The sequence below is a fragment of the Solanum tuberosum genome, unplaced genomic scaffold, assembly GCF_000226075.1.
Source record: "Solanum tuberosum cultivar DM 1-3 516 R44 unplaced genomic scaffold, SolTub_3.0 scf00035, whole genome shotgun sequence".
NCBI lineage: Eukaryota > Viridiplantae > Streptophyta > Magnoliopsida > Solanales > Solanaceae > Solanum > Solanum tuberosum.
In genome coordinates this window covers 1956750-1978921 of record NW_006238963.1, presented here as the reverse complement: position 1 = coordinate 1978921, position 22172 = coordinate 1956750, and the positions used below count along the sequence as shown (strand labels likewise).

The 22172-nt window shown below is 35.7% G+C and overlaps 3 protein-coding genes across 3 annotated transcripts; all 3 read right to left on the bottom strand.

The window, feature by feature from the left end:
- Positions 1-324: 324 nt before the first annotated feature.
- On the bottom strand, positions 325-1698 carry LOC102587551 (probable N-succinyldiaminopimelate aminotransferase DapC). Its single transcript, XM_006342754.2, has one exon. It carries the CDS (start codon positions 1619-1621, stop codon positions 515-517), a length of 1107 nt encoding a protein of 368 aa, XP_006342816.1. The 5' UTR covers positions 1622-1698; the 3' UTR covers positions 325-514.
- Positions 1699-7703: 6005 nt separating this feature from the next.
- LOC102587230 (dynein light chain 2, cytoplasmic) lies at positions 7704-11710 on the bottom strand. The gene is made up of 3 exons (XM_006342753.2): positions 11356-11710; positions 11138-11243; positions 7704-8210 (listed from the first exon to the last, which is right to left on the bottom strand). Exons 1-3 carry the CDS (start codon positions 11524-11526, stop codon positions 8128-8130), a joined length of 360 nt encoding a protein of 119 aa, XP_006342815.1. The 5' UTR covers positions 11527-11710; the 3' UTR covers positions 7704-8127.
- A 1385-nt stretch (positions 11711-13095) lies between these two features.
- On the bottom strand, positions 13096-20428 carry LOC102598688 (Fanconi anemia group I protein). The gene is made up of 13 exons (XM_006342779.2): positions 19326-20428; positions 18709-18790; positions 18156-18344; positions 17980-18044; positions 17739-17898; positions 17115-17360; positions 16878-16994; positions 16562-16750; positions 16397-16481; positions 15075-16018; positions 14456-14969; positions 14182-14372; positions 13096-14093 (listed from the first exon to the last, which is right to left on the bottom strand). The coding sequence occupies exons 1-13, from the start codon at positions 20372-20374 to the stop codon at positions 13365-13367; spliced, it is 4560 nt and encodes a 1519-aa protein (XP_006342841.1). The 5' UTR covers positions 20375-20428; the 3' UTR covers positions 13096-13364.
- Between the last annotated feature and the right edge of the window lie 1744 nt (positions 20429-22172).

Genomic DNA, 22172 nt, shown 5'->3' with positions numbered 1-22172 from the left:
ATGTATTTGTGTTGTGTAATTTACTTAACTGTGTATTAGTGCACCTATATTGTACGTTAATTTTGAGTAGGAATCAAAGAAGACAAAATATGAAAAATGGTTGAGGATTTTAAACAAGAAGAGTACCTATGAGATAATTGAAAGTTTCCCATTTTATAAGGAGTCAGCAAAGGAATTTCCTCTTCTTCTCCCCCTCTGTTGTTGCTCAATAATTACTCCACTTGGGGTTCGTTTGGGATAGTGCATTAGAAAAATAATACTTCATCCGTCCCATATTAGTTGATCATCTCACTAAAAATAATTGTCACATATTAGTTGTTTGCATTAACTAAAATTTTCCTATATTATCCTTGCAATAATTCTTTTTGAAAGAGTTCACATTTGCAATTAATCCTTCCATAGCGAGCAAGTATGTCAATTAAGCTCTTATTGAGTGTCAACTTTCAGAAAACATCTATCAGCAAACAATGTAGTATCACAGCTACAAACAATTCATGCCAGAACAATAAGGTATTCACTTCTTCGACAGCTTCTCCTTCATCCTCTGCACTGCACTTCTAAGAGTATCTTCATCTTTGCAGAAGGTAAACCTCACAAGATTCTTTCCTTCTTCTGGATTTAGATAGAATACGCTAGTTGGAATGGCTACAACACCAACTTCCTTGATCAGGTATTCACAGAAAGCAATGTCATTGTCCAACCCAAAAGGGGTATGATCCACAACCACAAAGTACGTTCCACTCGAGGGGTACACTATGAAACCAACTGCCTTTAACCCCTCCACCAATATTGCCTTTTTGGCTGAGTAGTCCCTCTTAAGCTCCTCATAATAAGAATCTGGGGTTCTAAGGGCAGTAGCAGATGCATATTGCATCGGAGTGGATGTTGCAAAGGTGAGGTAGGAATGCGCCTGTCTTACTCCCCAAGTCAAGTGAGGAGGAGCTATTGCCCAACCTATTTTCCAGCCTGTTAGAGAAAATGTCTTTCCCAAAGAATTCATGGTTACAGTTCGTTCATACATCCCTGGAAGAGAAGCAATTGAAATGTGTTCCATTTCAAAGGCTAACTTGTCATAAACCTCATCAGCAAAAACTAGAACATCATTCTCAATGCACAGAGAGGCAATGACGTTGAGTTCTTCTCGAGTGAACATCTTTCCAGTGGGGTTATGCGGAGTATTTAGGAGGATTGCTCGAGTATTCTTAGATATTGCTGATTTTAGCTCATCAATTGGAAGAGAAAAATCTGGCGGTCTTAAAGTAATACCCTTTATCTTTGCTCCAGCCATAGATAAAGTAGCTTCATAAGAATCATAGAAAGGAGCAAACAGGATGACCTCATCACCAGGATTTATCAACCCCAACATGGTGGCAGCAATTGCTTCAGTGCAGCCTGAAGTCACAGTGACTTCCTTTTCGGGGTCAACATCAAGTCCACTGTCTTTCTTGAATCTAGCAGCCACAGCAGAGTTGAGGTCTGGGACTCCATATCCTCGAGCATACTGATTTTTACCTTCCTTAATAGATTGAATAGCTGCTTCTTTTACAAAATCCGGGCCGTCAAAGTTGGGGAAGCCCTGGCCAAGGTTTATAGCTCCATGCTTGATGGCTAGCATACTCATCTGGGTGAAAATTGTAGTTTTGAACTTCTCTAGGCGCTTGGCAACCTAAAAGAAACAGCAAGAATACTCAATCAGAAGGTAAATGAAGACATCCAATATCTCAAAAAAAGATCATATTCTTTTTCCCATCACTTCAAGAGAAATTTATGGATTACTGTATAGTTGCTGTCCAAAAAGTGACACAAGTGTGCAATCAATTATAAGATACAAAAAGAATAAATTGAAAAGACTAATGAGCTCAAATCAGAGCTGATGCAGAATGAAAGTGGCTGAAGTTGTTAAGTTAGCACTTTAATCCCTGAAGTAGTAGTATTATATTTTGTTTAATTGCACTTTAGTCATCTTTGTATGAGCTGGCATAGCTCTGTCAGAAGCAGTAGTAGGTGAGGACACTGTTGCAAGCATACTCTATGAATCAGCTAGGGTTGTGGTCCTATATATATTGTACTGATGAAAATGAAATGGGATTATCTTGTTTTGCCATATATCTCTTAGTTGTAAGTTAGCTTAGCAACTAGTTGTCTTCCTCATTTTCTATTCCCTGAATTTCCCCTTTTTCTACTGTTCCATTGATTATTGTTCATCAATATTACTGTTCCATTGAATCTGCATTATTCAATCAAAAAATTAGTTGTCGTAAAAGATCCAACGGAACAACTTGAGGGTCTCAACGTCGAAATATAAGAAAGGAAGAGCAACTCATGTTCCTCAAAGAGCCCAGGAAAGTGAAGTATCACTCTGCCCTATAAATCCAATCCTCTGAATTATCAGAGCTACCAAATTGATTTAATACAACCACTATCATTGGAGTACGAAAATGTAGGGGTGGGCATTCGGAATTCGGTTCGGTTTTGATTTTTTTTTTTGAATTTTTTTGATTTTTGGTTCTTGTAATAGGTGTGCCGAACACCGAATCAAAATAATTCGGTTCGATTTTTGTTAAAATAATCAAATACTTGGAGGCTGGTCGCTAATCGCCGGTCGGCTTGCTGCCGCTGGTCGTTGGTCGCTGAAATGAGAAATTACTGACTGCTGAGACGCTGACTGGTCGGCTGCCGCTGGTCGCTGTCCAAAAAAAAGAAATTAAAGAATGGTGCGGGATCAGGGAAGTGGGAAGTGCGGCGTCGCTACTCGCTGTTGCCTGATGGCTAATTTTGAAAAGCTGAAAAGTTGAAGAATGAAAAGTGAAAAACTTAACCTAATTCTGCATTTTGCTATTATATTTAATATTAATAATTAATAAATATTATAATATAATATATTTTGGTTTAACCGAAATATCGAAATATACAAAAATACATACCGAAAATCGAATTGAAATATCGAAAATACAAAAATATATACCGAAAACCGAAATACCAAAAAAAATCGGTTCAATTCGATATTTATGCCCAGCCCTACGAAAATGAAAGCATCAATATAACAAATTCAAATCCCTCTCTATATTAATAAGGCTGGGAACATGATTTTAACTTTAGAATCCAAATTACTACATTCAAATTATTGAATTCCAATAATAATATTAAAGGAAAAATAACAGTTGTACCTCAAAAAAGTAAATTATTTATCCCTAAATTTCCCATTACTTTCATAGCTAAAATGGCATATAATTTGCACGTTGTCGCCATGCTAACGTCAACACTCACCCTTTTTTTTCTTTCTGATACCATCACGGAATACTACAGTATATGAATGGCTTAAGTCATCAGTGGACCCTTAAAGTTGTCTGCATAATTCACTTAGGCACCTCAATTAAGACTAGTACCTATTTAACACCTTTACTATCTTGAATTGATACCACTTGAACACTTTTTGCTTATGTGGCATTTTGGGTGTCATTCACTAACAAGAAGCACGTGAAAGCATCAAATTTAACATTTTTTAAATTAAATTTTTTTCTTCTTCTCCATTGTAGCATCTGCCATGGAGCCATATACACCTCTCTTCTTCTTCCTCTATTTTTTTTTGTTCTTTTAATTTCTCATTATTATCATCTTATATTTTCAGATCTGTTAGTATCATCATCATCACATCTATTTCTTTCTCTTCTTTTGAGCAACCACCACCGTCCACCGCCTCTACCATTATCGCCTCCACTTGGTTATTTTTATTTTTTCAAATCTAGAATTGAATCTTGTCATATTGTTGATTTATGAAAGTAAGCAAGTTTATTAATTTACAATTTAACTCTTTGCCATATTAATGTTCTTCTTCCTTGTCTCTGCCATTGCTATACCCATTTTCTTTTTCTTATTTCTATAGCCACTTTACCTCCTCTATCACCATTGAATCTAAATTCGACATTGTTGATTTATTATGAAGAAGAAGAAAAAGAAGAAATGGTTGTTTCGATGGGTAGTAGGGGAAGAATTTGGGTGGGTTGGGTAACTATGTAATTATTAAAGTTTTTTTAAAAAAAATTTGAATCTAAAAAATCTACCATTGTTAATTTATGATAAAGAAGAAGAAGAAGAAGAAGAAAAAAGAAGTAAGAAGACGTTGAGGGCCTAAAATCCAATGGGTAGCATGAGAAAGATTTGGTGTGGGTGGGTGGATTGTTTGGGGTACAAAATATTTATTTTTTAAAAAAATATTTTAAAATAATTTTTGGATCTAATGACACATGTCATAATTTAATTCGTCATTGTGCCATGTCATCGCAAGTGTATCTCACACACTTAATATTTTTGGCTGATTGTCAAAAAGATGTCAAATAGATGTCAATTCGAAGTAGTAGAGGTGTTCAATAGGTACCAGCCTTAATTGAGGTGTCCAAATGAAATATGAGGACAACTTTAAGTGGCTGTAGATGACTTAAGCCGTATATGAATATACTTTGATCGTGTAACACCCCGTATCCGAAAATAGACCAGATTGCAGATCTTTGGTGTTGCATGTGGCACTTACGGCACCATCCACGGATCGTAGGAGAACCCACGGTCCGTCCTACAGGTTTGTGGTTCGTGTCAGCAAACTCCCCCAGAACTCAGTCAGAAATTCGGCTAAATGTTAACCCATGGCCGGACCTACGGTCCGTAGGTCAGGTCACGGATCGTGGTTCGTGTCCGTGGATCGATGCCCCTAAAGCCCAGCTTCAGTCCCGATTGACGATTGACCAGCACAGACCGTCATTCGATGCACGGTCCGTAGGTATGACCGTATGTGAGGGTCAGCAGTCAGTTAGATGAAAGTTGTGATTAAGTCAACTTCAGATGGTTATAACTTTTAGCACAAAAGGAATTATGTGTCCCATGACCTATGATATGATAAATAATCGAATTCTCTTTTCAACGCCACCGAATTTGCTAAAATCCGACCTCCGAGTAAAAATCTATGCTCATTTTAGTGAAGCCCTGTCGGGCAGACTCGATCGACGACCCCAATCGACGGATCGTAGATGGAATGACGGCCCGTCAATCCCGTCCGTCAGTCACTCCGATAGCAATTAAGTCAGGGGTCTTTTGGTCTTTTCCTATTTCGTTTAACCCCTAAGATACGTCGTTCAGACCCTAAATCATGAGGTTTTAGTCAGTTTAAGCCTAGAAACATAACTAGAACTTACCTTAGTCAAAATCATTAATCAAAACTTAGAAAATTAGAAGCAAGAGAGGAGAAAAAGGTCAAGAACCCTAGTTCAAGAACGCAACAAGTTTTCTTTAGTTCCAGCCCCAAATTCGAAAGATTTCTCCGTGGAATTCGTCACCAAGTATGTGAAATTTCACTAGTGGGTTCCTTTCACCCATTAGGTCCCTAGAATTTAGTCAGATTCTTGATTCCATGATTATGAACAGACCTAGGGTTTCTAGAATTTCAACATATTATCATGAATTAGTTATTTAGATGTTCCAAATCAAATTATCATGTTTGTACTCAGTTTATTGCATGAATTTCAGAACCCTAGCTATGTATTTCTTTAGTTCTTGAATTACACATGCTAGGTCAGATATCTCAGTTATTCAGTTATACATGCCTCAGTTATTAATGCATCATTATCAGATTAATTGTTGCATTCTCAGTTTGCATGTTCAGTTTTGAGCTATCCAGTATTTTACAGAAATTCAGTCATAACCAGTTAACCACTTAATTCATTGGGAGTAGTATAATACCGAGTTGGACTAGGGTTCAGCGTACCCATATAGTCCCAGAACTACGAGCCACGTAGGTGTAAGTCCCCTCTGTAGGCAATATCAGTTTAGTGATCATGACAGCATGCCTCTATACCTCTGGAAGGGTATATTAGGTCCTCTTGATGGGGTGTATACATCGAACTCCACATTTAGCTCATGTGGTTTTATGTCGGTTATTAGTACCTCCCACAGTTCAGTCAGACTCTATTGCATTGACCATATTTCAGTACAGTCAGTATTCAGTCTCAGCATGTTATAAATTTGGTCATTGCACCATTTAGCTTAGTATTCAGTATTTTCAGTATATATATCATGTTCAGATTATTTCATTGCTTTGTTCAGTTATATGTTCTTTCAACTTTACTCTATCTTGCATGCTCAGTACCTTTCAAGTACTGACGCATACGTGCTCTACATCTTCTCGTGATGTAGGTTCAGGTTCTCAGCATCCAAATCACGCTTAGATCGGTTCCCGATCTCCAGTTAAGCATCATCAGTGATGAGTCCTTATTCTTCGAGGACAATAGTCATGTCATCTTTCAGTTTTCAGTCTTTTAGTTTCAGATTTTCTAGACTTAGCTGGGGCATGTCCCAGCACTTCTAGTCACTTTAGAGGCTTATTTCAGACATAGTTAGATTCAGCTTAGTATTGAGTTAATATCTTCCTTGTATTAAACTCATCAGTTATCATTTATCTTAGTCATAGTATATGGGTATTCCCCATCTTTTCATTTTATTTATGATTATAGCTTCCGCACAGTTTCTATTATTCAGATTATATTTAGTATGCTTATGATCATGTCAGCCGGGTTAGCTTGGGATCACTTGTGGTTCTAGGTCCCGTGTCCACGTCTCGGGGGTAGCTCAGAGCGTGACAAATCGTATGAAAGAGTAACTGAGCAGTGTCTTCGCCGAAGGACGACTTCTTCTTCCTTGATACCATCAAAGTATAACATACTCTGGTGGTATCAATGAGTAACTGAGCAGTATTTCCATTGAGGTTTGCTTCAGTCCTTTTATGAGATTGCTCAATCATCCATGATACCATTACAATATATCTTCATATTGTTGTGGTATCATTGACGTAAGTTTCAATTCTTCAATATTTAAAATTAAAATCAGTTTAAAAAAGAAACATAATTTAGATACAATTTCCTTTAAAAATTGCAAAAGGAGAAAAAAATGTTAAAATATATTTTCTACTAATTTAGAGTTAAATAAATAAGATTATGAATTAAACTCAGTCCTATATGATATCGATATGGTATCAATATACCGATGTAGTATCACAAAGAATTAATTCATAATAATAATGTTGACGTCGTGCTAATTTAGTCATGAATCCATTAAGGGTAAATAGTTTGGATTGGGTCCAATTTGAGTAAATAGTCTCACAATTGAATCTATTTTGTGTAATTTTCCCTAAAGTACAAGTAATTAAAAAATAGAGATAAGATTTTGGATGAAAAGTTTAGACTCTAAGAAAGAGGTGAGAGGAGTCAAAATTTTACTTGACAATAGGCAGAATTCTTGAATACATACCTCTACCCCTTTTGATGGAACCGTTCTCACATCCACTACTCCACCCATCCCAAATTAATCTGATCCTATTTGTTTTCATCGCAATAGCTCTTGTCAGCCCAATATCTACTTGTATGACCTTTATATCCACATTAGGCTGAACTTAATTCATAACACATAGACATGTGACTCACATACCAAAAAACTAGTTCATATATTTCAATTTATATGACACGTTTTTCATTTTAATTTATCCAAAAAAAAAAACTTTCTATAATTAAAAATAACTTGCCTCAAAAAATTGTTTCACCCTTAATGAAATGATTTATAATCACACAAAAATCTAAGGTTTATTTTAGATCACAAGTTTTTTTTAAAAATTCTAAAATTTTGTATTAAATCAAACTGTGTAACATAAATTGAGACGGAGTAAATAGCGTAAACAACCACCATTCTATTTCAAGCCTTCACCGCATATTAGACAATTGTTGTCATTCTTCACACGAGGTTGTCAAATGCCTTACAAAAGTACAATCACAGTCATGATCAAACGCTACTCTTGGCTGTTCTCACACCACTTTTTTTTTTTTTGAATGGGCAAGTAATGTCCTCGGCACTCAATAAAGCCATTGTTTCTGTTTTGCCTCAAGTTATCAAAGCATCAACGAACAACTTAGAGAAGTTTGATCAAGTTTAGAATTGTTTACACAATGTAAAAGCAGAAATATACAGGTACAATTGAATTTTCCACCAAATTGTTGCAGCTTGGAATTTTCAATTGAATAGTACAACCGCAAAATATAGCATCATCATCCGAGTTAACTCTCATTAGTGTCTCCATCAATGTTATTACCAAGTTCACCCAGATTTGAACAGAAGTACAGCTTTTGAATCCAAATAGAAGTAGACAAAGTGGTTCGTTTCATGAGTCACATAAGAGCCTACAAGAGACGGCACACAAATATCACCACTGTAATTGCAAATAAGTAAATCAAGCTATTCAATTATAATTAATCTTCTAAGCAAACATATTCTTTTGGGAAGAATAATGAGCAGCACAAGTTTCATCCACTCAAACTCTAAAGCTGTCAGCATACCACAAAAAGTTCATCTGCCTAGAACTTCACAAGAAAGAGGGTTAAACTGTCTAGCGCATAGAACCTAAGCATGGACCCACTAAACTTTAAACGGTAGTAAGAGAGGTGCGGCGAACATTACAAAGGTATTGCTTTACGGAATCCAACAAGCATGACAGATAGAAGGCATTCAATAGGTTGAAATTGCTTTGGCATACCAACAGCACCTTACTTAAATTTGTAAAGTCGGTCATTGACCATAGTTTAACTTTGGTCTACTCAAAGATGGAGAAAACAAATATAGTATTCTTGCTTCTGCAATTGAATGGTCACTTCAACTTTTTGGTCATTCCAGTTAATATTAACTTCCATGAAAAGTTCTATCAGTTCCCACAAGACACCTTGATAGAGATGAAATTTCTACTTTCTGCATCTCAGATCCTTAAGGCATTTCCACATTAATTTTCTCTTTCAAGCCCAAATCTCTAAAGATCTATTATCAAACAGTCCAAGTAATATACGAGGTTTCTTTTTTTGGCATACACTGAATGTTACTTGCCACTTGCAAACTCCTATGAACTAGGGCAACTGTCTCATTGCAACTAGCACTGACAAACAATGCATGAAAGGGGAAGTGTTTGTGTCGTTCTCAATGGAAAAAACATGATCTCCAATGCAAGGCAATAAAGAATAACTTTCTTTAACTGCAAACCTTTCACTCTAAACAAGTAGCACAGCTTACAGCTTGGAAGCACAGATGAGTTGGAAAGATAACAAGAAATAGTCACATATAGGTTAAAAATCAGTCTTAGCACTTGGAAAACTGATGACTCACTCAAAATAGCATACATCCAGAAATGAAAGAAGCAACAATTAGTTTATTGCAATTGCAAAATATGTTTTTAACTTTTACAGTGAGGCGTGTGATTAGCCCATTGTACTAGTGTACACACAATTGTAATCAGCTATTCTTTGATGACTGTTCTTCAAAAAACAGTAGGGAAACACAAAGCCATGATACTCTTCATATGCTACTCATAGGTACAGCAAAATAAGATACTTGTTTAGACACATCCAACTAATAGTCACTGCATCATCCACCATTTGTGCTTCTTAAAAAGGCAGCCCGGTGCATAAAGCATCTGCATTCACGTAGGGTCCAGGGAAGGGCCTCTCCTCAAGGGGTGATGTGAGCCATGTACCTTTTCAAAAAAAATAAGCACCATTTGTGCTACTTTCAAGAGCAAAAAAGGGTACGCATAGCTCACATAGTACCCCTATGTTTATCAGTAACACTCTTTCTTGCAAGACCTTTTCTAATCACAAGGCATTCATATAAGGACTAGTACACTTTCAGGAAAAGGGCCTTCAATCACACTTTTTTAGAGCAACAACATAGCTAGTGGAGACTAGGGAAGGTAGAGTGTACAGACCTTACCTCTACCTTAAAGGTGAGGGAAAGAAACGGTTTCCAATAGACCTCTAATTTTAGACAAAACAGTCTAGAAAAAGACATAATGAAAGTACAAGAGACAATAGTTAGTTAACAAAAACAACATATAGTAAAAACAAAACAGTATTACAACAAAATAATACTCCAAATGAACCACACGAAATAATAGATAGTGATAGAAATCGAAGAATAAGAAACTACTAGAGTAGTTCTACGACTATTAGTAAGGGCAACAAGACAAAGCACTCCTTCCTACTAGTATGGACGCACTCCTATCAACTAACTTTTTACCCTGATTCATGTCTTCCACACCTTTCATGAACTCAGTTAGCTGCAACTGCGCCATGTCATGTCTAATCATCACTCCCCAATACTTTTTTGGTCTACCTCTACCTTTTCTAAATTCATCCATAACCAACCTCTCACACCTCTGCACTGCGGCATCTGTGCATCTCCTCATCACGTGCCCGGACCTACTTAACCTCGCTTCCCACATCTTGTCTTACACCAAAGTCACTCCTACCTTGTCTTCAATCACACTTTTTTCAAAATAAAATAAAATTAGGCATTAAGCCAATAAAATCCATGATGCAGTTTCTCACTTTTAAGTATACAATATTTTTTTATGACGGTGGTATTTAGGAGATCTTGTTCGCCTTGATTATTGCACCAGGTCCCTGCTACCTCACCAACACAAGTACAGAGTAACACTGCCCACCAAAATTAAGGCAGATGAGAAGAAAAAACCTAGTACCTTTTTTGCCTCCACCGAATTTGAACTCTAGAGAGCTCATTGTTCTCCTAAGAAATTTAAGTTACATAAGAGACTAGAGATTATGGCACTTTCTGGTTAGAATCAACACCAAAGAGAAGAAAATGTCCCCTCCATTCTAACTCCCTAAATGATCTTTATCATAAACCTTGAGAAGATCACCTAATAGAGGAAGATCAGATCCATCCATATATACCTTTTTAATTGCAGTAGGTATCCGTACCAGCTTATGCAAAACCTCATACTAATTCACCTGGTACTTGGTACTAACTCTGTGAACAAGGCCTATAACTCACCTAACACTACCTCTTTGATCCATTCACAAATCATCCAACATGCATAAGTATGATCTATGGGGAAACTCAGGACAAGGTTTTTATGAAGTGCTAGATCCACATCATTCTGAATATGAATTGCATATCATCCCATCAGATCACGGGGATACAACAAATTAAGTTTCAGTTAACATATAAATTTTAAAGCTATCAACCAATACTAGTACGAATGAAAGATTGATATCTTATATAAAAGTTGCATTAAGTAATTCATGTAAAAACTCTGACTTACCGAAGTTTTTTCCGACGATGCAATGCCAAGTAGGACCGTACTTCTTATCAAACTCCTTCTTAATCAGTTCAGCTACATCCTTCTCTACATTATGCTTCTCAAATGCCTAATCATATACACAGAAAAGCACAAAAATGCATTAATTCATAGAATTATAACAGTATAAGTCGGAGAAAAATACATGATTGTAATCTGCAAAGCAGCGAGAGGATATATACAGCAATAGCAATGTCGACGGCCTCCTTTTGTACATCAGGTTTCATATCGGCACTCTTTATGGTAACTTTTGTACCGGTAGGTGAAGGAACGGAACCTGATGAGATTCTCCGATCATCCGAGGTAGGCTTCGCTGCCGGAGCTCCTCCGCTTCTTTTTGCGTCTTCGCTCATGTCTTCAGCTCTATATCAGGTTTGAGCCGTCAAAATACTTCGCCGGAACTGTAGAACAGCCCCCTCTCCGGCGGCGGGTGGTGGTGTGGAATGAGTGTGAGAGAGAGTTGAGAGGGGTGTGGGGTGGGTAGGGGCGGTGGGTGAATGATGTGTGTGGTCTTTCTTACTTCCAATTTCCGAAAGATTGTATCAAATCAATTGTAGGTAGCTTTTGATTTTTAAATTTTGAACATATTTAGAAAAGATAAAAAGATATTTTTAGATTGAAAAAAATATAAAAATAAGCTAAAAGTTAAAAATTGAATATGATCCACTTATAAATTTTAGCTTTTAATTTTAAGAGAAGTATTGAAAGTACTCTTAAATTTGTCACAAATTATTAGTTTTGTCTACAAATTATTGACAGTGTTAAAAATATTTTTCTACTTGACTAATTAAACTTAGACATATATCGATCTGCCACATGACATAACAAGTGGTCTCTAACTCTTGTAAGAGCATGTGACTTTTAATAAAAAATCGAAAGAAATGTTAAAAACACCATTAAATTTGATGAGAATTGAGGAGTGTATTTCACTCATATTACACGATCATAATGTATTTATATTTAATTAGTAAAGCAAAGAAATATTTTTAAAAATTGTCAGATGAAATTAATAATTCACATTAAATTTAAAAATATTTTTAATATTTTTCTGTTTAATTTATAAGCTACTTAAAAACAATATCCAAACACCCCTATGTTCCTTTTATTTTGCTTTATGTGTCAGATAAAATTGCTACGAGTTGGTGAAAGTGGGAGTGAGTGTGAGAGTACGAATTTAACTTTATTACTGTCACACTGCTCATTTGTCCTCCACTTTCTTCCTTTTAAAAAATACTAATGGTTTTTACGTATCTAATTTCCATACAATTCAAAATTGATGGAGGAAATAAATACAACAAATCAAAAGTTTCATACTAAAAAGTTTTTGGAGAAATCATAGTAAAAGTAACAGACTCTTCGAATAGCATTTCATCCGTTTCAATTTATATGGTATTTTTATCTTGTCAAAAGTCAATTCAATTAGTATTTAAAATTAAATTGAATAAGATCAATTTAATATTTTAAAATATAAATATTTAAAACTATATAAAAATACTATAAATTACAATTTTCTCATTTCAATATGGTAAACAGATATATTTTAAAATATTAATTAAAGTTCATATAATTTAAATTTCAAAAAATGAAGTATCCATAAATTGATACGAAGAAAACATAAATCTTCTGAGATCTTTCAAGGTGATGCAAGTAATAATTTTGGCCGTTTTCAATCTCCATTCAAAATTAGTTAAGATTGCATTTTCGAAACTTAAATACATAGGGGTCATGATTTTGACATAGGTAGTATATAAAGACAAGTTTCCAAGATTTGATTCGTTAACTGAGTACGGCTGTACGACTCAAGAGTATGATATATAACTCCAAATGTTAGGATTTTAAAATAGACAAAAGAAAGCTTACACTAGAAATCAATAAGTTTGTCGAAACAATAACTCCATAAATATAAGTTAGTTACATGGTCACTGTATATCCCAATAGTAATAATATGGAATTTGTTTCTTTAATCTTATCTAAATAGATGCTTTACCATTACTCCATACTTCTAACGCAGGAAAAAGTAAAACTATACACAAATCAAATACATTTTTCTTCACCAAAAACTACAAAGAAATTTCCAAAAGACTGCTACAGAAAAGAGAAATTTAAATGGTGCTGAAAACTGGAACCACTTGCTGGCATCTCTCAAAGAATTAAAAACTTCAAACCTTTTCTTCATATTTACATGTCTTTATTATGCTTCGTCATCCGAGTCCTCAACGACTCTCCTCATTTTTGCTCTTTTTGCCTTAGGAAGATAAGCAGCTTCAGCATCACTCTCAGACTCCGAAGCCACTACTGCTAGTGGACTGTTGCATGCCTCTTCCACTTCATTTCCTTCATCATCAGCAGCAGCACCGGCCACTGAATCATCTTCTACTCCATGTGGACTATTGTATGCCTCCTCCACTTCATTTCCTTCATCGTCATCAAAAGCAGCGGCCACTGAATCAACTTCTACTCCATGTGGACTATTGTATGCCGCCTCCACTTCATTTCCTTCATCATCATCAAAAGCACCAGCCACTGAATCATCTTCTACTCCACGTGGACTATTGTAAGCCTCTTCCGCTTCATTTCCTTCATCATCATCATGAGCACTGGCCACTGAATCATCTTCTACTCCATGTCCTTCATCACGAAGGTTTTCTGATGATTCTCTCTCACCTCTTGCTGCACCATTATTGTCTGCATCTTGGATTCCAGCATCTTCTTCTACAGGAAAATTTTGTGGTTCTATTATCTTGAAGTCCCTGGAGGTGCTTCTTTTTGCATGCCTCAGCAAATTTATTTTTGTTGCCTTGCTAATTTGTATGAGATATTTCTCACAGTCTTCTATTTGGTAAATCAAGTCTGGAATGCATCTGTTCTCCCTTTTGATTTTGCTGACGAGTGCTTTCGATTTCGTGCTGTCTAGTTGTTTCTACAAGTTAAGCAGGTAGAATTAAGAAACCTTCTTGAACAAAAGAGGTGAAACTTTAGCTTAAACAAGAGTCTCCCAGAGCTTTTACCATTTGCATCAGCCGCACAAAATTGTAGAGAGGAGCTGTTAGTTGCCTGCAAGTTATTTCCACAAGCTTTTGGTACTTGAGGCTTGGTAAAGGTTGCTGCACACCTTTGGAAGCAATTAGAAGCTTTGACATTCGGGATAAGTTCTTGTAAAACCTTGCAGCTAACTTCACCAACTGCTCTGCCTGAGGATCTGCTATTCATCTTGGAGTTAGATGATTGACATATAGTATAGATTAATTAATAACGAGAATACCTAGATTATTTTAAGCATACCCTTAAGGTTCATCTTTACAAAAGAAGATAACACTTGTACAACAGCTTCTGCTCTTGAATAAACAGTCTCTTCAAGCGCCAATCGTGTATCCTTTTCACCCTTTTGATTAACCAAAACAGCTCTCATATTTGGAAGAGAGTATATCTTCAGTTTCATTATGACCCATTCAGTTTCATGAATAACTGATTCGACTAAGTCCAGTATTAGTGAAGCTAGTGGGGCACTAGTTGATTTGTTTATAATTGAATACGCATCCAGTGTCACTTGTGAATCTCCTCTTTCTGATTCTGATTCTGATCCCACCACTTTTAAAAGCTCTGCAGCCATGTCTTCGGCAATAACTAAGTCGTTTGGTGGTGAAGTTAACAATATAGCAATAGATACAATACTTTTAGCAGCCTTGGGATTTGATGTTTTACTAGTCTTGCAGATGCATTTAGCCCAATTACCAACAAGATTCCTTTGTTCCTCTGGCAGTTTAATGCTAATTAACATGATAACATCACAAAGAACCTGACAGCAAACATAACATAGATGGTATTAAGTAAAAAGAACAATGCAATACATCATGCAAAAAATTCATGAGCAAATCAAAGATTCTTAATCGTACGCATTTACCTCAACTTCACGGAAGAAAGAGTGTGTAAGCAGCATAGAAATCAGCGGCCTTATGCTGTTTTTGATGAATAATTCTTCACTTGTATATTTGTAAGGAATGTCATCAGCTTTTTCGCATTCGGTATCACGGTGGCCATCCATAGCATTGCCTCCTTCATCCCCAGGACCAGAAACTGTAGCCAAGTCATCTATAAGAACAGAATAATCCAACTCATGCAACATTACTGCCAGCAATTCTTTCAAGGAAAGAAGTCCCAAATGGATATATTCCTTCCTGTCATCAAGATCTTTTTTCATATTAGCATCTTTTTTCCTACTATCAATCATAGATTTTGGTTCAGAGAGGAGGCACCAAATCATTTTCAGCAAAGGGGAGCCCAACTGCTTGATCTCCCCATAGATCAACATTTTTAGAGGATCTTGCCGTCGCATAACAGAGGATGCTTTTAGCTGACGAAGGCAAATGTTAAGAGTAAAAGAAAGAATTTTATAATACTGAGTCAGTGCCTTTCCAGATGATGATTGGCTATGCTTTTGAGAGGCCACATTGTTGTTAAAACCATCACATCTCCATGATTCTACAGTGCTTTGCAATAGCTGATAGATAATTGAAGTTGCTAACAGAGGAACTCGTTCTGGACATAATTTACTGCCACTAAATTCAAGCTCCTCTGAAGCATTGCTTGCAGTGGTCCGTATAGAACCTCTTTGAGTTGAACCACCACCCTGCCTACATATGTTTTGGTCCAGAGATTCAAATATACCAATAAAGTCAAACAGTTCTTTTTCCAACTCCAACTTTTTCCCATCAGTTGTTTTCCCAAACTCAGTCCCAACTATATTCAACATCACCTCAATTATTCCTAATAAAATTGAAGAACAACATCTCCGTTTTTCCCCTTCCAAGTGACTAGAGTGTGTATCCTGAGTTTTGCTGAGTAAGCCTGATCTAGCATGAAATAAACAACATCAAACAAACATTAGCCTCACTAAACAACTAGCAATGAATTTTCTGCAGTGCATGGAAGGTGAAAATATCTGTATCTCGAGAGCGAAAAAGGCGACCAGAGTCAACAACACCCAATTTGATGTGGAGTTAAAAGAAAACTGTCAACTACTACTGTGTAGTGTTCAACATAAGCTGCTTAAGAACCCGTTTGGATGGGCTTATCACTTTAACCTTACCCAAATACTACAAAAGTGCTTAAAAGCACCTAAAATAAGTCAATTCAAACAGGCTCTAAATCAAGAAATATCAACAATTGCAATGTTAACTATATCAAGTTAAGCTTTATTCAACCTGAATCAACAATCTCACACACCTTCCATATTTGCATTTCTTAGGTAGTTTCGAATCTTTAATAACGCATTGGACAGTGACCCTTTGGACCATGCTTTTCCAGCCTGCTGCAATTTGATCAAATGCCAAAATAGTATGTTACAAGCTTTGAATCAGGGGAGATATCTTGTGTCTTTAACGAGAGTACCTCATTCTCTTGTGTCAGAGAGAAGCCAAAGCAAGTCCATGAATCTGAAGGATGGTCGGCTTTCCCATGTGGCTGAAGAAGAAGCATCCAGGAGATACAGGAGAGAAGGCAGTCTAGTGGCTCTTGAATATACACTTTCCCACTCTCTGATTTAGTACATTGGTTAACATCCAGTAGAACATCTGCATCCTGAAATAAACAACCAGTATGAGAGGTAAGGCAATGACAACTTATTTACGTAAGGATAAATTAAAAGGTTCTTCCTTAGAGTGATACTGTAAGAAAGTCAGATTAATAGTTAGAAAAATATCCATACCTCTCTGTAAAATCGCAAAAAATGAGGGAAGAGAAAATCAAAAACAGCCCCAGAAGTTAAAGGATCCACCAATACAAGCTTAAGAAGTCCACGATATAGAATCTCTCTGACCTTTGCCTAAAAAGAACACTTTTCCGTGAGTAGTATTTTCGCCACTTACACAGGAAGCTCATGGTTCAAGATGTTAATTGGGGAAAACAAAGAAAAGAGAGGAAGAGGAAGTGTGTAAAATGCTACCTGTTGAAAGAGGCACCTCTGTAACAAACCATTTAGCTCCTGGAAAAGACTGGAACCAAGTGCACGGAAAACTTCAGCTTGCTGGCTGCTACTAGCTTGACTGCTTGAGTCTTGACAAGAAAATGATCCATCTTTCGTTGATTGTTTTTCAGCCAATATCAAATTGACAATTGAACTTGTTGCAGCAAGACGGATTGAGTCTTCTTGTCTAAACATTGCTTTACGCAAGACCAAGATGGTATAGTCCTTCAACATTAACAAGATAGGATAAATAACGACGGAACAAAGAAGAAACAGATTAGGATGAAGACATTAACCTCAAAGTATTGATTCTAATGAAGAATATAGAGATAACTATTCACAACGGCGAGAGAAGAGAGGAAGTACTTATGAATTAGGAAGCATATTTTGATATGTTTAGTTTTTAAGTTTATTGAAAGAGAATAGCAAACAGCTTCATTAAGAGTCTTAATTGACATTGAATCCTGCTCAACAGGCACTATTAGACTATTAGTTCAGTTTTGCTGTAACATCCTCAAGGTCCGGTGCGCTATTTAAGTTTCTCAATCTAAGAAAAGTAACATATTCAATAATATGAAGAAACTGTACGATATCAATGAGTACCTGAAGATCACGGCTTATTCTGCTAAGAGGCAAAAGGGCAGCAACAAGATGAGATGAGACCTTGTCATTCATGAATGTGAAATAATCCAACAATTCCTTAAGATGTGAAATGTGCTCCAACATTGGGTATGTAAAAGTATGGATAAGACAACCAAGCAGTCTGTTAAGTACAAAAAATTGATTATTGGTAAACAGCATAAAAAAGCATGGACCAAAATCCATTGCTAACACTTGCAATCACCTTATAACAGGAAAGCCTTGTTCAGGCTTTAAAGAGAGGATACGTAATTTGCATTGCTCTATTATCTGCAAGAATCAGCAAGGGTAATTATAGCTTGCAACATCATTTCCTTGTACCTAAGATACAGGAAGATTTACTAAAACATATCAAAACCAAGAAATAGACCTCATACAAACCTCACTTCTTGCCATATCATGAACCTCAAATAAACTCTTGAGAACCTGAGCACCAAGCTCATCAGGACCCATCACATCATCAGACTTATCAAAAAATTTACTTCCTTCTTCAATTCCTTCAAGCAACACAAATCCAAGCTGTACAATACTTGGAACCACGTGTTCTCTTCCACAATTGCTCTCACCAACCTATGGATAAAGAAGAAAGACATAACAAAACCACACACACACACAGTTAATCCTCTACAGAACAGTCTATTTGCAGCTATAAACTCCAGCAAATAGATATTGGTCACCTTTTCAAAAGAAGTCTTCCAAGTTTATAACGTTAACGATGTCATATCTTACGTTCTTATCATCTTCTTGTATATCAAAGAAATCATGCAGTCTTCATTCTCATGTTTTATTCTGATCAGGAATGTATGGAATTATGATGACTACTTAACGCATAGGGGAAGAACCTCTGAGCAATCTCCTCTCACAAATCACAAAGGCATGTAGAGGAGTAATTATATAATTACATGCATGAGGTAAAAAGGCAAAAGGAACTTACAGCTCTTAGCACTGCATTCTCCATGTCTTTGTAAGTATGCAAATAGTGTTCCTTCAAGTCACATGATAGCCATTTACAGCTCCTGAAATGCAATAACATTACAATGGAACGCGGCAGTAGTGTCGTAAACAACAGTTTAGAAAATTAATAATGGTGTTAGGGTACCATTCTTTCAGCAAATACAATATTGATGACTATGGAAAAAGTTTTAAAGTTTGGCAACAACTTGCACTTTAATGGAATAGGTTCTCATACATTCTAGGGAAGGACCCAAATCAGGCTTAAACTTGTACAAACAAATAATCCCTCATAAAAAATAATGACAGAGTATGAAATACGAAGTAAAACTATACCTTTTCTGGTCTCAATCGGGACACTGAGTCCATAATTTTCGTTAAACAAAATAAACATATTTAGAATAGTCGCAATTTTTTATTACAAATATTTAGAAGACTTTGAAAAAAATTACTGTTAAAGACAAAGCTGTTTATATGGTAAGAGAATTACATTAAATGGAAAAAAAAAACAGTATATGTTCTACAAAAACATCAGTACTAATCCAACAAAGATAATCGATGAATAGGAGTAATGACAAAGAGAGACCCAGCAAAATGTACCTGGCAAACTTCAAGTCTTTATAAGCAGCAAAAAGTGATGTTTTCAGAACCCCAATAGAGCTCTCAGTGAGCCTCTTCACTCTAGCAACTGACAACAATATTGCAACAGTAAAATGATTAAACACTCGATAATCAGACCTCACTAGCCCTAACACCTCTTGTCCCAAAGAAGGATTTTGCTTCACAGCAAAATTCACATGAAGCAACACAGTCCCTTCAACTTGCCTCATTATTGAACCACCTGACTTCACCCCACCAAAGTACATCACAATCCCTTCGATAACTTCCTTCTTACCAAAACCCTTTGATCCCAATACCAACAATTGATACACCAACCCAGGCAAATCCTGTAAGTCCACATTCTTCATTCCACTAAACACCCTCTCCAAAAATTCCTTCCTTTTCCCCTTCCCAATAAAATTCAAATCCTTAACAATTTCTACCAATTTTAACAACAAAACCTTACTCCAATCACAGCTAAGTATTTTATCAAACACCTTATCAACATATTCCAAAGGCTTACCGATTTCATTTGAAAATCTGATCACCTCAATACATTTAGCAAATATAGCTAGAATATGGGTATCCTCAGAATCAATAATCCGAGGTAAATAAGATATAATCAATTCGACTATTGCCAGTAATTCTTGAACCTGAACTGTTACAATATGAGTCACGAAGAGTTGGAAAATGGAGAGAGAGGATTTGTCGTGGGGGATTTTATGGGATGTGTAGAGGGAAATGTAGGAAGAAAGAAGAAGAGGGACGAGAGGGGAAAGTGAAGTGTGGAGTTGGGTAAGGGAGAGAAGAGCTGAGAGGTATTCGGAGACGGCGAGTGAGGGGTTAGGAGAAGAGGCGCGTGAGTGGAGATAGGATACGAGGGTCTGGTGAGAGTCCTCGGAGAGAAGAAAAGCCGGTAGAGGAGTGGAGGATTGCGGGTGATATAGTTGAGCTAATTGAACAATGTCGGCGTCAGTCAACGCCGGCGGCAGCGGTGGTTGTTGATGGTGGCGGACGGCGGAGGGATTTTTGGATGCGGTGGAGGTCATGGCGGTGGCATATGTGCGTCGGAAGTTGGTGGAAGGAAATGAAGTTTTGCTGGTTCGTTTTGCGCGGGAAATTGAAAATGTGGAAACAATTTTTTTACTCTATTTTATTTTCAGACCATCTCCAACCCCACTCTATTTTACTCTCCGTTCTCTATATTTGGAGAGTAAAATAGAGAAAGGGCTTTCCAACCACCTTCTAAATTACTCTCTATTTCACTTTTTCATTATTTTATTATTATTTTCTATTATTTTGTAGTTAATATATTATTTTTCATATAGACCATTAATTATATCTCTAATATTAGTAATTCATTTTAAATGTAATATAACATTTTTTAAAAATATATTATTTAATATATACTACTTTCGTCCCGAATTAATAATGTTACAATTTTTTTTAATTTTCGTCACTTTAATATAGATTGATATCATTATTATTTTCACTATGAAGAATGCACAAAAATAAAATAATAAGATGAAAATTTTAATTTAAAAAACAATAAATGACATAATAATTTAAATACAAGATAACAATACATAACATAATAATTTTATCACAATGATAATTTAGTAATCCGGTAGGTCATTTTTCAGATTTAACAATATTCGGAAAAAATAGTGTATGATCTACATAATTAGTGTAGTTGTGATTGCGATTGTGCTTGTTGATTTCTTTTTTCAATTATTCGTAGTTGTTCTTGTTGAATGAAAATCTCCGATTTGAACAATCTTTAGCTAGACATAAAATGATTAAGGATAAAAATGTTCATTTTGAACTCCGTAATGCATTAATAGAGCATTTATGAGAGCAATGTAATAATCTTGAAAGTAGAGTATTTATGTAATTATATTTCACTAATAATTTCACTTTTATTTGAATTGTCCATTAATTTGTATATTATATAATATTAACTTGCAATTTATGTTATTTATAAATTTAGGAAAAATATAATTTTATATTATGTAATGAATTTGAAAAAACAAATTTTTATATTACATGAATATTATATTATTTGGAAAAAAGGAAATAAAGGATGTGTATCATGAAATAAGAAAATAATAATGAAATAGAAATAATAATATTATATTGAGGAGAGAGAAAAAGATTCTTTTTTAGAGAGTAAAATAGAGAATTGGGTTCGAGTTGGTTGTCTGAAAAAATAGAGAACTCTATATTTGGAGAGTAAAATAGAGGATTGGGTTGGAGATGCCCTCAGGGAAAAAGGGCTAAAAATCATATATATATATATATATATATATCATATCATATATATATTATAGGCCTAATCCATCGGTGGCCCCTTAAATTTGGCACGAAGTTTCACTTAGGCACCTTAAGTGGACGATGTTCATTTTAGACACCTCATGTAGGGTCTCGCTGTGTCATTTTGACACTTTTTGCTTACATGGCTTAGTGAGTGTAATACACTTGTTGAGCGCGCGTGAAAAACCTATTTAGTCGATTTTTTAATTATTTTTTTCTTCTTCTTTCCCATTTTCAGCCACCATTTTTGCAAACTTAAATATCCAACATGGTGAATAAAAATAGTTACAGTAAAATGATGAAAAATGATGGAAACTATTTTAGAAATTTAGGAATAGACCCATTTCAAGATTAAATATTGAATTATTCATGAGAAAGAATTTAATATTTAAAGAGGAGTAAGTTTATTTTTTGGTGAATTATAAACCTGCTAATTAGGGTAAAAAAGAATTTTTCTTTTTTTAAATGGGTATGGGTTTTTGGAGAAGACAATTGGGGGTGGGGTGGGGTGGGGTGGGGGGTCATGTGGGGATT

Bases quoted from the DNA above. Each gene is read 5' to 3' on its own strand.
- LOC102587551 (XM_006342754.2), bottom strand. From the start codon at position 1,621: ATGAGTATGCTAGCCATCAAGCATGGAGCTATAAACCTTGGCCAGGGC.
- LOC102587230 (XM_006342753.2), bottom strand. From the start codon at position 11,526: ATGAGCGAAGACGCAAAAAGAAGCGGAGGAGCTCCGGCAGCGAAGCCT. The intron at 11,244-11,355 runs GTATATATCCTC...GTATATGATTAG, and splicing joins CCGTCGACATTGCTATTGCT to GCATTTGAGAAGCATAATGT. The intron at 8,211-11,137 runs GTAAGTCAGAGT...CGTCTCTTGTAG, and splicing joins CATCGTCGGAAAAAACTTCG to GCTCTTATGTGACTCATGAA.
- LOC102598688 (XM_006342779.2), bottom strand. From the start codon at position 20,374: ATGACCTCCACCGCATCCAAAAATCCCTCCGCCGTCCGCCACCATCAA. The intron at 17,899-17,979 runs GTGATTGCAAGT...TGTACTTAACAG, and splicing joins CAAGGCTTTCCTGTTATAAG to ACTGCTTGGTTGTCTTATCC. The intron at 16,995-17,114 runs GTAGCATTTTAC...TGTTCTTTTTAG, and splicing joins AGAGGTGCCTCTTTCAACAG to GCAAAGGTCAGAGAGATTCT.